This window comes from Podarcis tiliguerta (assembly GCF_965153285.1).
Source record: "Podarcis tiliguerta genome assembly, chromosome: 4".
Lineage (NCBI taxonomy): Eukaryota > Metazoa > Chordata > Lepidosauria > Squamata > Lacertidae > Podarcis > Podarcis tiliguerta.
The window spans coordinates 94,413,663-94,430,162 of record NC_139537.1 but is presented as its reverse complement, the minus strand read 5'-3'; the positions used below and the strand labels follow the sequence as shown (position 1 = coordinate 94,430,162).

At 44.7% G+C, this 16,500-nt stretch overlaps 1 protein-coding gene across 6 annotated transcripts in view; it reads right to left on the bottom strand.

Annotated features, from left to right (window-relative positions):
• KLF12 (KLF transcription factor 12) overlaps window positions 1-16,500 on the bottom strand; it is a 228,647-nt gene that overhangs the window by 100,150 nt on the left and 111,997 nt on the right. For 4 of the 6 annotated variants that reach the window (XM_083435892.1, XM_083435891.1, XM_083435894.1 and 1 more), the window contains exon 2: window positions 2,931-3,468. In XM_083435892.1, coding sequence (XP_083292018.1) covers window positions 2,931-3,441 — 511 coding nt within the window. In that variant the 5' untranslated portion in view covers window positions 3,442-3,468. Of the gene's footprint in view, window positions 1-2,930; window positions 3,506-16,500 lie in introns of all 6 variants that reach the window. The other 2 variants (XM_083435893.1, XM_083435890.1) reach the window with 1 other exon arrangement.

Below are 16,500 nucleotides of genomic sequence, written 5' to 3'. Positions count from 1 at the left end.
TTTACCTTCCCGCTGGAGCGGTACCTATTTATCTACTTGCACTTTGATGTGCTTTCGAACTGCTAGGTTGGCAGGAGCTGGGACCGAGCAACGGGAGCTCACCCCGTCGCGGGGATTCGAACCGCCAACCTTCTGATCAGCAAGTCCTAGGCTCTGTGGTTTAACCCAGAGCGCCACCAGTATCCCCTATTTGGCTGATAGTTATGTCTAAAAAACGGTGTTTCCGTGCGCTGCTCTGGTTCGCCACAAGCGGCTTCGTCATACTGGCCACATGACCCGGAAGCTGTACACCGGCTCCCTCGGCCTATAGAGCGAGATGAGCGCGCAACCCCAGAGTCGGCCACGACTGGACCTAATGGTCAGGGATCCCTTTACCTTTATGTCTAATAAACTGTTTTGTTATCACATCCTTAAAGCTCGCTAAGACCAGAGCCAAATCCAGTGTGAGATTTTCCTCTTAGTTCGAGCAGATGTTTGGTGCAACCAGCACGCAGAATACTAGCTGGGTTCCACTGCTATATGAACCGTTTCTCTATGCCGCAGCGTGAACACAACCGTCATCCCTATCCAAACCTGGAGGGCTATTGCTAACTCTCAATCCCTGAGCTTGCACATGGTGCTGGATATAGTGGGAATTGTAGTGCAAGCCTGCAAAACTCCTGACCAGACACATTGAATGCAACCCTCCAAGTCACATATAGCGGCGCACTAAGGGCTTGATAAATCTCCCAGTTTTGCAGCTGCCTGGGATTCCAAAAGGGGGGGGGGAGGGTGTTGTCAAGAAGCCAGCAGTTCACAATACATGGCTAGGAGAGTGTGTCTGTCTATCATGGGTGGTCCTCTATCACAGGTGGGGATGGCCACCAAAGTGAAAAGCTTAAAAGGAGGATTAGGCAAATTCCTGGAAGGGTGAGGCGATGAATGGCCACAAGCCACAATGGCTCTGCTCTACCTCCCCTGTCAGAGGGAGTGTATATGCATCTGAATATCAGTTACAGGGAATCACAAGTGATGAGAGTGCTCTTGCTTTCGGGTCCTGCTTGTGTGTTTCCCATGGGAATATCTGGTTGGTCACTATGAGAATAAGGTGTTGGAATGGCTGGCTTGATCCGGCAAGGATCTTCTTATGGTCTAGAGCAGGGGCTCCAACTTCCAAGGGTCTGAAATCTACTCACAGTATTAAAAAAAACTGCCAGTGATCTACCCATTGTCAGAGTTGTTGAGCTTTTTTAGGAAGTTGTTGAGCTTTTGGGGGGGGCGTTTTGGTGGGGTCCAAAGATCAACCAGGGACACCCCATGATGGACCAGTAGATTGCAATCAACCTGTTGGACAGCCCAGTTCTAGAGCATCCAGAGGCGCAACAATGGCTGGCTCGCTGACTCCATCATTGCCAGCATCACATTCTTAAAGCTCCAGGAGGCTTAGTTTGGTGAGAATTGAATATACACTTCCAGAGTTAACACTGGAATACGCTAGAGGGCTGTGAAAAAATTGTGTCCCCGACATTTTATACTTGTCTACCCATGTACTGTCTGAAACAAAAGGGGCACATTGGTTGCCAGATGTGAAATAGATTGGTATCATTTCCAGCTCTCCTACCCCACTATTGACTCTATATTACTGGTGACTTCCTCAGGGAGGGAGGAAAGCACAAGATGACTGGCTGTGACATCTTCCATTTCACGTACAAATTGGGACTATTCACACACACACACACAAATGCACCCTACTTGTATGAATAGAGGAGCGGTGAAGAAGATCGCTGCCACTGACGTTTGCAGGACACGGTGAATGTTGAAGTTTTTTGGTTTACTTGCCAAACTTCTGCCTCCCGATAACGTTTGAGAAAATCCAGACATATGGAAGCCCAAACTAATCCCACTCCCAACATCCACAAGCCACCAACTCTTTACCGCCCGTGTCCACATATTTGGTGCAACATCAGAAAGAGGAGCTTATATATGGTACAGCTGTACACATGTAGTAGGCAGTCTGATCAGGAAGCCTGTATTATCCAGATTAATCATCTGGTGGCCAGCCTATGTCCCTTTCTGGCATTCTGCTAAATACACAGACACTGAGGGAGCAATCCTGTGGCATGATCTGCTGGGATGAGTGGGGTTAGGATCCAGCAGATCTTCGGTTGAGCTGGATGGTTCCCAGCGCAATGGTAGAATTTAATTTGGAGTCTCCCCACTACTGTATTTTAATATTTGGTTGGAAGCCGCCCAGAGTGGCTGGGGAAGCCCTGCCAGATGGGTGGGGTATAAATAATAAATTATTATTATTATTATTATTATTATTATTATTATTATTATTAGCAGTTGTCCTGTAGACACTCTATCATGCTAGCCCTCTGGCTTAATATTTGATATTTTCCCATGCTTCTCCAGTTAACAAGTGTTTGCCTCCAGTCTTACATTTCCACATGCAAAATAGGAAGGAAAAGTTCCCGTAGGCTTGCAAAACGATTGGGTGTTCTAATAGTAGCATCAGCTAGTCTGGGCTGCACCCTTCTTAAAATCCAAGTACAGTGGTGCCTCGCAAGACGAAAAGAATCCGTTCCGTGAGTCTCTTCGTCTAGCGGTTTTTTCGTCTTGCGAAGCAAGCCCATTAGCGGATTAGCGCTATTAGCGGTTTAGCGGCTATTAGCGGCTATTAAAGGCTTAAGGGATTAGCGGATTAGCTGCTAAAAGGCTATTAGCAGCTTAGTGCCTTAGAAAAAGGGGGTGGGGAGCGAAAAAAAACCCCCAGGAATCGCAAGACATTTTCGTCTTGCGAAGCAAGCCCATAGAGAAATTCGTCCTGCGAAGCACCTCCAAAACGGAAAACCCTTTCGTCTAGCGGGTTTTCCGTCTTGCGAGGCATTCGTCTTGCGGGGCACCACTGTACATTTCACACCTGGGGTGAGTGGGGATGGGCACCGTACCTTTGACATGACTTCTCCCGTCCTCCAGTAGCGGTACTACGATAGTGTTGTTCACATTCCCTGGTGATCTCACCGCTGTGTAGACCACGGGTACCGACTGCACCACGACTGGGATGCGGTGTACGTGACTCATTTTGTTGGTCTGTAGGTTCATGGGGCTGGACGGGGGTACTGGGTGGATAATGTGCAAAAACTGCTGCCCTCCAACACCTGATGCAGATGCCACGAGCGGGCCTGGCGTTAATACTGACGGTGCAGAAGACGCTGAAGAGACGGACGTTATTACTGTGGGTGACGAAGCTGGCCGACTAGAAGATGTTGAAGTGGAAGAAGGAGACGATGCCGAGGCGGTGATGGACACAGGCGAAGACGAAGCAGCGATGGGGGATGACCGGGCCTTGTTTATCGACAAGTCCACTGGCTCAGTTTGCGTTTGGAAATGGTCTGTGGACAAGGAGTCTTCTTCCGGATCTGCCTTCATGCTGTTCAGCAAAAGGGGTACAGCTTCCATATCTGGGTAACTGTGAGAGTTTGGAGACTGTGGGAGGAAGGAAAGGGAAACAGGCCATTACCATCTAGGAGCCAATGCAAAAAATGATAACAGTGTGTATGTTTATTTTAAGCATCATCATTGAAACGAAGGGCAAGCAGGCAAGGAAAGGGCGGCTGCTTCAAAGAGGCCCAACGTCAGGTCCTGATAAGGGGTTCACTGGGGATCATGTCAGTCACTGCCTCTTTTTATTTTTTATTTTCAGCTTTTCTATTAGGGAGGTGCACTAGTGGCACTCTGAAATGAACATAAGGACATGGGAAGCTGCCTCAGACTGAGTCAAATCATTGATTCATCTAGCTCTATTGTCTACATTGGCTGGCAAAAGCTTTCCAGGGTTTCAGGCAGGAAACACTCGCAGCCCTCCCTGGGGAATCAACGAGAGACCCTCTGAGTTCTCAGCTAGAGACTACAGCTACCCACCACTCTCATTTTCCCAGAATGCTTCTGAGCTGGGCTGAGTACCATTCTCTTGCTGCTCTAGTAAAAATGTTTTCTTCCTCTGGATCTGCCTTCAAGCTGTCTGGGTATGAAGGGTAACTATAGAAGTTACACCCCACCCCACCCCCCAAAAATGGAGTGCCTGTACTCACTGATGCTGTCTCTGTTTACAAGGAGGGTACCACAGTGGTGAGGGGGAGGGAACAGATGAAATATTAAATAATAATAATAATATTAATAATAATAATAATAATATATTTATACCCCGCCCATCTGGGAGGCTTCCAACAAAGATAAAAAATACATTAAAACACCAGTCATTAAAAACTTCCCTAAAGAGGGCTGCCTTCAAATGTCTTCTAAACGTCAGATAGTTGTTTACCTAAGTCCCTTCTCACTGACTTTTGTTGTAATTGTACTGTTTGGCTTATTTGTTTAGTGAATAATAGTGCTTTATAGATTGTAACTGTTTTACTGATGATTTGATAATTATTCTATGATCTGTATTGTATTTGTGATGTTTTATTACGCTCCATTAAGTTATTGCTGTGTATTGTTTGTAAGCTGCTTTGCGATTCATTTGAATGAAAAGGAGCATAGAAATATCATAAATCAGCCCTGTTTGAAAGTCGAAAACTGTTGCATTTCCATCTCTGAACTAGGTGAGCTCTATCTCACATATTCCGCTGGTGGCGCATGGGCACATCAGCCCTTAGCTTGTCAATAGTTTATTTCTCCACTCTGCTTGCTCTTCATTACAATAGAATCTCATTACAGCACAATGTCATTATCCAAACATTACCAGAAAGTTCTGAGGAACAATCATTCATGTGAATTAATAATATTTGAATATTTCAAATTAATTAAGCCATTGTGAACATCTTTGTCAACAACTTTTTTTTTTACAGAGAAGTCTCAAAACATCAGCAGAGATGTTTTCTTGTACCACCTCGCTGCAGATGTGAGCTGTTTTTAAGGTGAAGCTGTTTCTGTTGCTGCATTGCTAACACCCAACTCATATTTACTCAGAAGTCTCTTGTATCCTTCTGTACCCCCTATTTAAACAGTTGATTCATTTCGCTTTTACCCATATCTGTACATCATGTTCCAAGCTGAATCACATCCTCATATTCAGTGGGAGGTCAGACTCCCTTCTCAACATTGCAGATGGTGAACGTCAACTCTAGTTGCAAGTGTTTCTGCAAGTTTGTAAGGCATTCTGGGAGGAATTTGGGGCCAGATTTTCAGGAGCGATAAGCACATTAAGGCTGAAATCACAACCCACATAAACCTCAAAGGTTTAGATTCTCTCCATAACCCAAGCCTACACAAAGTTCTAGAGATGATGTGAAGATAAACATGAGCTAGACTTCGAACCCCCACCATTGTTGCCAAACATGAAATGAACAGAGCTGCCCCCAGTTGCAAATAACTGCGTCTAGACTAGAGACTGGGGATCATAGATTTTCAAGGGTTGTAGATGGTATGATAAAAGCATCCTTGCCTGTGTATGCACACACTTCCCATCTCATCGCTATCTCATCATCATTTCTGATGAAATGGAATTGAGGGTTTGAGGTGGTCGAATGATGCTCAATCTGGAGAACTCCAGATGCTGCTGGAGTCCTACTCCCATCAGCCCCTGTCAGCATGGCCAATGTTCTGGGACGATGACAGCAGACTCCAACAGCGTCTGGGAGCACCATGTTGGCTATCTTCTCTATCACAGTCTTCTCTTTGAAGGTGTCCTCTTTGAGGGCCGTCTAGTCCAAGTCTGGTTTGGAGATAAAGGTAAAGGTACCCCTGCCTGTATGGGCCAGTCTTGACAGACTCTAGGGTTGTGTGCCCATCTCACTTAAGAGGCTGGGGGCCAGCGCTGTCCGGAGACACTTCCGGGTCACGTGGACAGCGTGACAAAGCCGCATCTGGCGAGCCAGCGCAGCACACGGAACGCCGTTTACCTTCCCGTTGGTAAGCGGTCCCTATTTATCTACTTGCACCCGGGGGTGCTTTCGAACTGCTAGGTTGACAGGCGCTGGGACCGAGCAACGGGAGCGCACCCCGCCACAGGGATTCGAACCGCCGACCTTTCGATCGGCAAGCCCTAGGCGCTGAGGCTTTTACTCACAGCGCCACCCGCGTCCTGGTTTGGAGATAAGGAACCATAAAAAGTGGGAGATCTTGGAGTGGCCCACCAAAAGCTATTGGCACTTAGTCTAAGCAAGCACACAAGTCATATGGTGTCTATAGTATTCTATGCTTTAAATAGTTAAAGCATAGCAATTATTTCTAAATGTGTGTCTATACAGTGGTACCCTCGGGTTAGGAACTTAATTCGTTCTGCAGGTCCGTTCTTAACCTGAAACTGTTCTTAACCTGAAGCACCACTTTAGCTAATGGGGCCTCCTGCTGCCACTGCACGATTTCTGTTCTCATCCTGAAGCAAAGTTCTTAACCTGAGGTACTATTTCCGGGTTAGCGGAGTCTGTAACCTGAAGTGTCTGTAACCTGAAGCATCTGTAACCAGAGGTACCACTGTACATATAATTTACCATATACAAATTTGTTGCAAAATGATGTCCTCCCCACTTTTTTGAGTGGGGAATGTTGCAAATCCTCTTTTTTGGCAATGGATAACTGGCCACAACATATAGGAGCAACCTACTCTGAACTATTAAGGCCGCAATATGGTCTCTAACATGTTTATGTCTTTGTTTTATGTTCTACAGCCTCTGTTCAGGTTGAGCAAGACTCAAGGCCTCGATTCCAACCTTAATTCAGAATCCAGATTCACTTTCTGGACACCCAACCCCCCCCTCCAAATCAATCCCATTATTCCATATAAATTATGATGGAGTGCTATTTTCACATCTTTAATTTGGGTAGCATGTACCTGCATCGCAAAACAGGACATTGGGGTGTCTCTGCTTTCACTAAATAGTCCTATGAACAAAAATTAATTATAAGGCACATTTCCTGCCTTTTCTACCCTCCCAAGTATTGCAAATTCTCAGAAGAAGAAGAAAAAGAAGGATCTGAATTTCATAAATTATCATTATTGGGTCAAAAATTAAGACGAGCAAATCAACTACAGTATATCTGTAACAAGACAGATTTAAGTGATCCTCCAGAGACAAAACTGCAGCTACTCCTCATGTTGACATATGCTTCTTATGCCCAAATTACTTTGCAGTGCAAATTAGTACTGTCAAGCCTGAATATATTACAAATTAAGGGGGAGAAATTTATACTTCCTTTTTTTTCCCCCACACAGAAAATAATATCTTTACTTTGAGTATACACATAATTGCATATTATAGACTTGAAATTTTAATGGGATAAAACCGAAAGCTGTGAAATGCAGCTGTTTTTATTGAAATGATTTAGTGTCTCATGAATTGGCTTCAATAAATCAAGTTCTTTATGACCCAATGAGATATGATATGATTATTTTCAAAGGAGAGCGGCGAGGAAAGGCGGAGAAAGCAAGCCTCACTTTGATACGATGCTATGGCTGCCTGCAGGCCTATTCACTCGATGCTTTCTGGGAAGAAGAAGAAGAAGAAGAGTTTGGATTTGATATCCCGCCTTTCACTCCCTTTAAGGAGTCTCAAAGCGGCTAACATTCTCCTTTCCCTTCCTCCCCCACAACAAACACTCTGTGGGGTGAGTGGGGCTGAGAGACTTCAAAGAAGTGTGACTGGCCCAAGGTCACCCAGCAGCTGCACGTGGAGGAGCGGAGTCGCGAACCCGGTTCACCAGATTACAAGTCCACCGCTCTTAACCACTACACCACACTGGCTCACTGGGAAGAAATATCCATCTGCTTATGAGACTCTGGTGCTTGTGGGCCTCTCTCACTCCTCTGGAAAGATCGAGGGAGCCATGCTGTGATGCTTTTGCACACCCTCCGACATTTCTCCAACGGAAATAGGGGTGTCCTATTCCATAATCATGGAATCACAGAATTGTAGGCTTAGAAGGTACCCTTAGGATCATCTAAACCAATCCCTGGCAAGGCAGAAATACAGTGGTACCTTGGGTTAAGAATTTAATTCATTCTGGAGGTCTGTTCTTAACCTGAAACTGTTCTTAACCTGAGACACCACTTTAGCTAATGGGGCCTCCTGCTGCCACCGCACCGCTGCCACGCGACTTCTGTTCTCATCCTGAAGCAAAGTTCTTAACCTGAGGTACTATTTCTGGGTTAGTGGATTCTGTAGCCTGAAGCATCTGTAACCCGGGGTACCACTGCATGCAGGGATAGAAAATGCAACTTTGACATTATCAGCACCATGCTCTAACCACCTGTGCTGCTTTTGCAAACCCTCCTACTCTAATGATAATTTTATTATTTATACCCCACCCATCTGACTGGGTTGCCCCAGTCACTCTGGGCAGCTTCCAACATATATAAAACCATAATAAAACATTAAACGTTAAAAAAACACACTTCACAATACAAGGTTGCCATCAGATGTCTTCTAAAGGTTGTATAGTTACATATCTCCTTGGCTCAGTGGAGGGTTGTTGTTGTTTGCATAACTCCATACCCTCCAACATTTCTCTGACGATAATAGGGACACCCTAAGGAAAAGCGGGACATTCTGGGATCAGATCAGAAGCTGGGACAGCTTCCGTAAATCTGGGCCTGACCCTGGAAAATAGGGGTGCTTGGAGGGTCAGCTTTTGCACAGTGCCTGAAGCAGAACAGCGAATGCCACCTCACCCAGTAAAGACTGGTGAGCACGTTGCTCTGGCACCAGAGACAGAAAATCCCACAAGCACCCTAAATAAAGTTTGCTTGGCTTCCTGACTGCGGCTTATTTGAGGGAAACGTGGTTTGCACAAAGCCAGCTTCTGGTTTGTTTCCTCGCCAGCACAGCAGCAGCATTTGGGAACTTCTGAACGTTGTCAACTAGACCAATATTCATTCACATGAAGAAGAAGAAGAAGAACAGGAGTTTGGATTTGATATCCCACCTTTCACTCCCTTTAAGGAGTCTCAAAGTGGCTAACATTCTCCTTTCCCTTCCTCCCCCACAACAAACACTCTGTGAGGTGAGTGGGGCTGAGAGACTTCAGAGAAGCGTGACTAGCCCAAGGTCACCCAGCAGCTGCATGTGGAGGAGCGGGGAAGCGAACCCAGCTCACCAGATTACGAGTCCACCACTCTTAACCACTACACCACACTGGCTCTGAAACCGTAGGCGAGCAGTAAAAGGACCCCAGCCTAGAGCAACCTTTGGCCTGATCCAGCACAGCTCTTATCTTAAATTCTTATTTAATCTGATTGACTGTGGCATACCACATTATTTTGTTTACAGGCCTCCATGATGTCTTTGTGTCACATGTAGTATTGTGATGCATCATGTGGGTAGATCACATTAAATGGAAGATGAGGACAACGTAAGAAGAGGATAACATATCGGGGCATTTGGGATTGGGCGGCTTCTGTCAATTCATGATGTTTCAATTTAATCGAGACACTTGAGGGGGCTGGGATAATGAGGGCAAAGAAAAATGAGGACCATTGCTCTGTGCAGGAAGAACACCAACAAGGAGAACCAACAGCTGCCCAACAGGGCAGGTCTTTTTGACCCGAAAACAAACACAAAATTATAAATACAGTTTCGAACCAACCCTGTAAGAAATTTCTATTGGCAGGCTGTTTTGCACGACCATGAAATTTGGCTGTGCAAATGATTCCTCAGTGCAGCCTTCGTCAACCTGTGTTGTGGTCCAAAACATCTCAAGGATGTCAGGTTGACAGCGGCACCCTTAACACAATATAGCAGCATTTTGGATGGTTTCATTGTCTAAAAACTAGGGCTGCAGTTTAGCCCTCCTTCATCTTTTCCTAAAACCCTTATTCACCCTCCTCTTTTTAAAATCTGCTTCTGTTGACATCCAACAGACTCCTTTAAAGTCCTGGTTGGAACGGAAGTTTGTGGTTGATTTCAAAATGGCCCCAGAAAAATAGCATCATTAATGGGTGTCACATTCCAAAAGCGTTGCATAATACAATAGCTGTTGGGGTATATTGGACAACTCATATTAAGATAAGGGAAAGTAAAACAGAAGCAAAAACAAACAATAAATCAATACTGCAAGATTCCACTATGAGAGTGCCAAGACAAATCACAAGAAAAATCCAGTTTGGAGCAGAATTAAGCCCCTGTTGTGAAATTTACTCTTGGCATCCAACACACCCCCTCAGTCTTTTTTTTCTTCCCTTTATTTTGCTGCACCCAGGAATGTACAGAAAGAAATTTACAAGCACTTAAAGGGCTCATGGGGCAGAAGCATGACCCAAATTTGCATGAAATCTGCATATGGTCATTTATTTGTACAGTTGCCTCTTGGAAATTATGGGGTGAATGGCTGGGTTTCTCCAGCACTTCATTTTGCAGTATGCCCAGCCACCCTATAAAATATGGGTTGTCTCCAATGAAATTCTGCTGAGAGTAGACTCACTGAAAACAACTGGACCCAGGTTAAGCATGCCCATAAATCTCAGTGAGCGTATTCTGAGTAGAACTAACATTAGCTACGAGCCCCCCCCAAAAAAAATAATTAAAAAAAATGAGAGGAGGGGTCAGGAATCCTGGAACTACCACAAAAAGGCTGGGATACCCCCCTAACAATGCCTCTGCCTAGATAAATCAAAACTCATCTTGCACTCAATTTTGCCTTCAGAGTCTGTTACATGTGGAACCATAATCCACAAAACACTGTTGATGGGGCAAATATTGATGAAATACTCAAAGCAACACATTCAAAACGGCATCTTCAGTTCATTCCTGAAAAAAGAATGATGGTCACAAAGGGACATATTTGTCACTGCAAGACAAAACCAGTTATGCCCTGCATAAAAGCACTCGCTATAGCCTTTCAGAGACATGGAATATATCTTATGAAATGGACGTGAGACATGCTGTGTGGTGTGTACATCAATGTGGCAACCACCCTATCAAAGGTTCCTCTTCGAAGAGGATCTTTAAGTTCACGTTAAGTTCAATAAGGCTCTCGCTTGGAAAGTTATGAGTGATGCTAGACTTTATTATTAATAGAAATCCTTCCCCGATTAGCCTTAACACAGAAATGGCCATAACTTCAAACCGTGATTCATAACTCCCAGGAACGAGGATGTCTTTCAGAGTGTTTTCAGGAAGCTGTCAGGATGGATCCAAATGACAAGTGCCTGGAATCTGCCCAGCCTGCAAATGCTACCCAACAAGAAGGCAATATTCTGTGCTGTCAGAAATGCAAAGCCTTGTGAAATATGTATAGCATCTTCACCGTCCACACAAAAGCTTCATAGCCAAACATACCATGAGAGGGAAACGGATTGTGAGGCGTCTGAGAAGCAGTGCTTACTAATAACCTTTTATGTATACACAGATGAAGTACCTTTAAACCAGTTCACAACGAGATTAGAGGTTCACTCACAGGGTAGGGCTTTGGGAGCAGAGGTTCAGGGCCCCACTCAGCAGAATGGATAAGGGGTCCCTGAATAATACCACATTTTGAAGGAAGAAGAAGTAATTATCATCTATAGACAGCCCCACCCGCTACTCCCCATGATACTATTAAGTCCACAGCCTTTCTTGAGTTCCCGGATGTTCTTAACTACAACTCCCATCATCCCTGATGGGTAGGAATGATGGGAGTTGTAGTCCAACAACATCTGGGGACTCAAGGTTGAGAAAGGCTGGCCTAAAGTTACATGACTGCACCATCTCGCATCCTGCACATGGTGGGCTGTAAGCATGAGCCTCAAACATGCATAGGACCTTTCCGTGAACTGGGGCATTTGCACATACATTTGATCTGGAAAAAAGGGGAGACAGATTGCCTTGACAAGGCCTACTCAGACAGAAGTGTGCATGCATAGGCTGCCGCTCACACTAAACGCCCTATGACAGAGCAGACCCAAATTAGAGAACTGGTTCCTTCACCTTGTGTGTGGAGGTGTCCTTGGACGCTGACTTATTTATAGCATTTTATACTCTGCTTTTTGCCAGGATGGTCTCAGGACAGCTTACATTTAAAAACCAAACCAAACCATAATCTACAGTAGAATGCAACAGAACAAAAACAAGCAACGCAAGGGAATGGGAAATCAAAACAGCAGATAAAACACTCAGGCCAACATCACCCAGATAAAAAGGCAACTGAAAAGGACCTCAAATTCCATTAAGGGTAGAAAAGAACAGGATGGACTTCGCTTAGCAGCTAAAAGATAGCAAAGAAAGTACAAGGCAAATACGTTCCAAGGGGCTTCCATATTTTTGGTATCTTTATGGAAGATGTCCTTTCTCCAGTGTCACCCATATCACTTTCAAAGATGGGAAAAAGGCCTTTGAGGAAGCTATTAGAATCATAGAATCATAGAGTTGGAAGAGACCACAAGGGCCATCGAGTCCAACCCCCTGCCAAGCAAGAAACACCATCAGAGCACTCCTGACATATGGTTGTCAAGCCTTGTTTAAAGACCTCCAAAGAAGGAGACTCCACCACACTCCTTGGCAGCAAATTCCACTGTCAAACAGCTCTTACTGTCAGGAAGTTCTTCCTAAAGTTTAGGTGGAATCTTCTTTCTTGTAGTTTGGATCCATTGCTCTGTGTCCGCTTCTCTGGAGCAGCAGAAAACAACCTTTCTCCCTCCTCTATGTGACATCCTTTATTATTAATTGGCAGGGAGCTTCATGCAGAAGGAATAGGATCATGAAGATGCTCCAGCCCACATTGTCGAGGGTGTTATAGACAAGACCAATGCTTTTAACTGAGCCAGGAACCATACCAGCAGCTAGTGCAAATCTTTTAACAAAGCTGTGATCCTGCCCACAGGGGTTGAGCCTAGTTAACGGCCCACTTGCATGTCATGGGCTAATTTCCTTTCCCAAACGTTTTCCAAAAGGCAACCGCCATGTACAACACACTACAATAACCTATCCCGGATGTTGCTGGAACATGGAGATTGGCAAACCATCTCTCTTCAAGGAGAGAAACATACAGTGGTACCTCAGGTTAAGTACTTAATTCGTTCCGGAGGTCCGTTCTTAACCTGAAACTGTTTTTAACCTGAAGCACCACTTTAGCTAATGGGGCCTCCTGCTGCTGCTGCCGTGCCGCCGGAGCACAATTTCTGTTCTCATCCTGAAACAAAGTTCTTAACCCGAGGTACTATTTCTGGGTTAGCGGAGTGTGTAACCTGAAGCATCTGTAACCCGAGGTACCACTGTATTTAGAATGTGTGTGTGTGTGTTTGTTTGTGTGTTTAAAGAAGGAAAGTATTCCTTGCCACAGCCTGTGGTAACACCATCAGCACGTAAAGAGGCAAAAGACCCCAGAAAGAAAAGCTTTCACTCAACTTATTTTATAGCAGAAAAATATATCAGCAGACAAAAACAAATAGAAACACACACACACACACACACACACACACACACACACGGTTCTGGTTATCTGTAACTCAGAATTAGACTGCACCAGTAGGTCAAGGAGGCCTTTAGCAGAGTTTTCCAGAACGTCAGAAACAGACGGGTGGAAATACACAACTGGGGTTCCCAGATATGCTTCTGTGTAAGAAGGCTGACAGAGGGATGCCAGGGGCTGAATTTATCTGTACAGGGATTCTTTTAAACTTTAATTCTTTAAAGAGACCATACTTCCAAGAAAGCACCTTGGGATCACAACCTTAAGGCGTTAAGTACACACAGAACAACAACCTGTGGAACCCGCAGTGAAGTTACAAGCTACTGAGTCTTTGAACTACACCCATAACTGTCAATTCTGTTTGCATGGAAAATACCTAATGAAGTGTAAAGGCAAACCAACATGCAGCTTGGCCCCTTCAGGACAACAGGTTTCCATTCGACCTTGTTTGAGAAGTAATAAAGACATCTATGCTAGAAACTGTGAACTTCAAAGCACACATGCAAACTGTGTTCCAGTTATGGAGGCTTTCTGGAAGTACGTCAACTCTTTTCCTCCACCTGAACCATCTTCGTACGGACAGTATTTATTTAAATCAACGAGGAATGAATAATCTCTTTTGCTTAACACCATTTCGCTTTTGGAAAAGTTAGTGAAGCAGCAAATGCATAACCAGGGGAACAGAAAAGCGATGACTCCGTGTTTGTCAGTCTAAAGGAGCAGAGTCCCTATTTTGAATGATGAGTCATTTCTTTTGATCCCACTAAAGAGCATGGGTGCGTTCAATCTTCAGGGAAGTGGGGAAACACTTTTGCTGACGCAACTGGGTGGCTAGATAACATCCACCCTTTTCTTGGAGGGTGGTGATGGAGACTGCCCTGGAAATTGTTACACAGGAGGTACAGAGATGTTTCTGCTGCTGTGTTGTCAGTGCCTAGTACGTCAGCCCAGGTCTTCAAGCAAACCTCAGTAAACTTTCACCTATAGCAGGATCAACAATTCCCCCATGATAATCAAAATCTGCAACATACAGGAATCTAACCAGTTAGGAATATAGGTGCTTCTCACACAATCTAAAGTAATGTCTCTTGGACCACACATAATATTTTCTGTATAAGAACACCCAGTGCTTTTTTCCCAGGGGGTTGTTGTTAAGAACTGTGGCCCTTACTCTGTAACAACTTCATGGTGAGCACCTGTTTTTCTAGGGGGGGGGGGGAGCACTGAGAACACCCTGCCTCAGATTACATAGCTCTGAATTTCTATGAACCCGGTCAGGTCCACTTCAGTGTGGTTTCAGGATTGCTTTAGGTGCAGAAATTGCCTTTCCCACCCTGATGGCATATTCTAAGAGATGAGGGAAGAGAGGACTCTAATGCCTTATTATCAGGTGGCCCTATAGGTGTTTCTGACATCACAGAATCTTAATTGTGATAAATAATAGGGAGTCAATTGATGATGTTTGAACAGTCCAGTATACCTGAAGGAGCATCTCCACCCCCATCATTCTACCCAGACACTGAGGTCTAGCACCGAGGGCCTTCTGGCAGTTCCCTCACTGCGAGAAGCCAAGTTACGGGGAGGTAGGCAGCGGGCCTTCTCAGTAGTGGCACCTGCCCTGCAGAACGCCCTCCCACCAGATGTCAAAGAGAACAATAACTACCAGACTTTTAGAAGACATCTGAAGACAGCCCTGTTTAGGGAAGCTTTTAATGTTTGGACTACTGTATTTTCATATTTTGTTGGAAGCCACCCAGAGTGGCTAGGGAAACCCAGCCAGATGGGCGGGGTATAAATAAAAATAAAAATTATTATTGACCAGTGAGTCAACCCTACATCTGCTTGATCAGGAGGAAGGAAGAGACACTTGTATCTCCTGAATGAGAAAGTTTGGAGGAAGGAAACAACAGAATATATTAAGAAACACATTAGAGAGGGTAAAATTAGAAAAGATGGAACCTTAAAACACCGTTGTATGTAATTTGGGTTAGAAACATCCATGTTGGGTGAGTGACATCACTAGTTTTGTTGAATCTGAATGTAATTGTTGAGTAACAAATGTAATTTTCTATATGAAAAGAGAGTAAAAATATTACTGAGGAAGCGCTCCAGTTGAACGGGGTGTGCATTTGTGTGCTCACAGTCTGTACTACCATGTCAAAAGAAACAGTGCTGCTAAAGATAGAAGCTGCTCTTTATTCTGGGAATCCTCCTTGCTGGGAACACTCTATGATTATATAATAAAGCCAGCCCTGCTCCCTGTACATGCTAAACTGAGTCACAAATAATGTTGCTGCAGCAGCTCCACTGACATTTTAGCTTGACCTTTACATCCACGGCAATGTCAGCCCAGACATCCTACACACTTCCAAGATAGTTAATGGGTCATAACAGTTCTACTGATTTTGCATTATGCTTGCCGGGACCCAGAGGCCCTCCTTCAAGGTCAAAGGGATGTTTTCCCTCCACCACCTCAACAGACGAGCTCATATTTCATACACCTGCAGTGAATGGTAAATAAGCAAGTCGACTGAAGAATTCCCCTTTCAATCTACCTCGAATAAGGACGTGTTCAAGGTGGGCGGACACCAGTGTTTGCTTCCTTTCACATCATCAAAATCGTCTCAAATTACTCCAATATGGGGCTCCTCTGGGGACAATACTGTGTGGTACATATTCACTGAACCCAGGTGGCATGACCGTGATAGGTCAGGTTTATAGCTCATTGCTTCAGATTTCCGAAGAACAATTAATTGCCCACACTTCCTCACCGGTTTAGCCACCTCTGTGGCTGAGGACATTCATCACTATTTGAAGGGCTGTTGTTTATGCATCTTTGCGGGTCCTCATTAGTTTGCTCGGCTTCTTTAAAGAGAAAGGACGCTGGTTAAATATGAACAAAGCGGCAGTAGTTATCAGCAGACTCCAGCCTAAAGGCCTGATGTTCAGTAAGTATGTGGGTAGGCTTGGCTTGGGGTCTAGCTAGTAAGAAGCTGCTGGGCTCTACCTCTCCCCACAGAGACCAATGAATTATATACCATCTTTGCTTGGCTTTGGGTACATGAAACAGCAAATCATTTATAGCAGAGTGCAAATGCCTCAGTAGCTTCAATGTTCCAGCAGCCTTCAGCAACCATT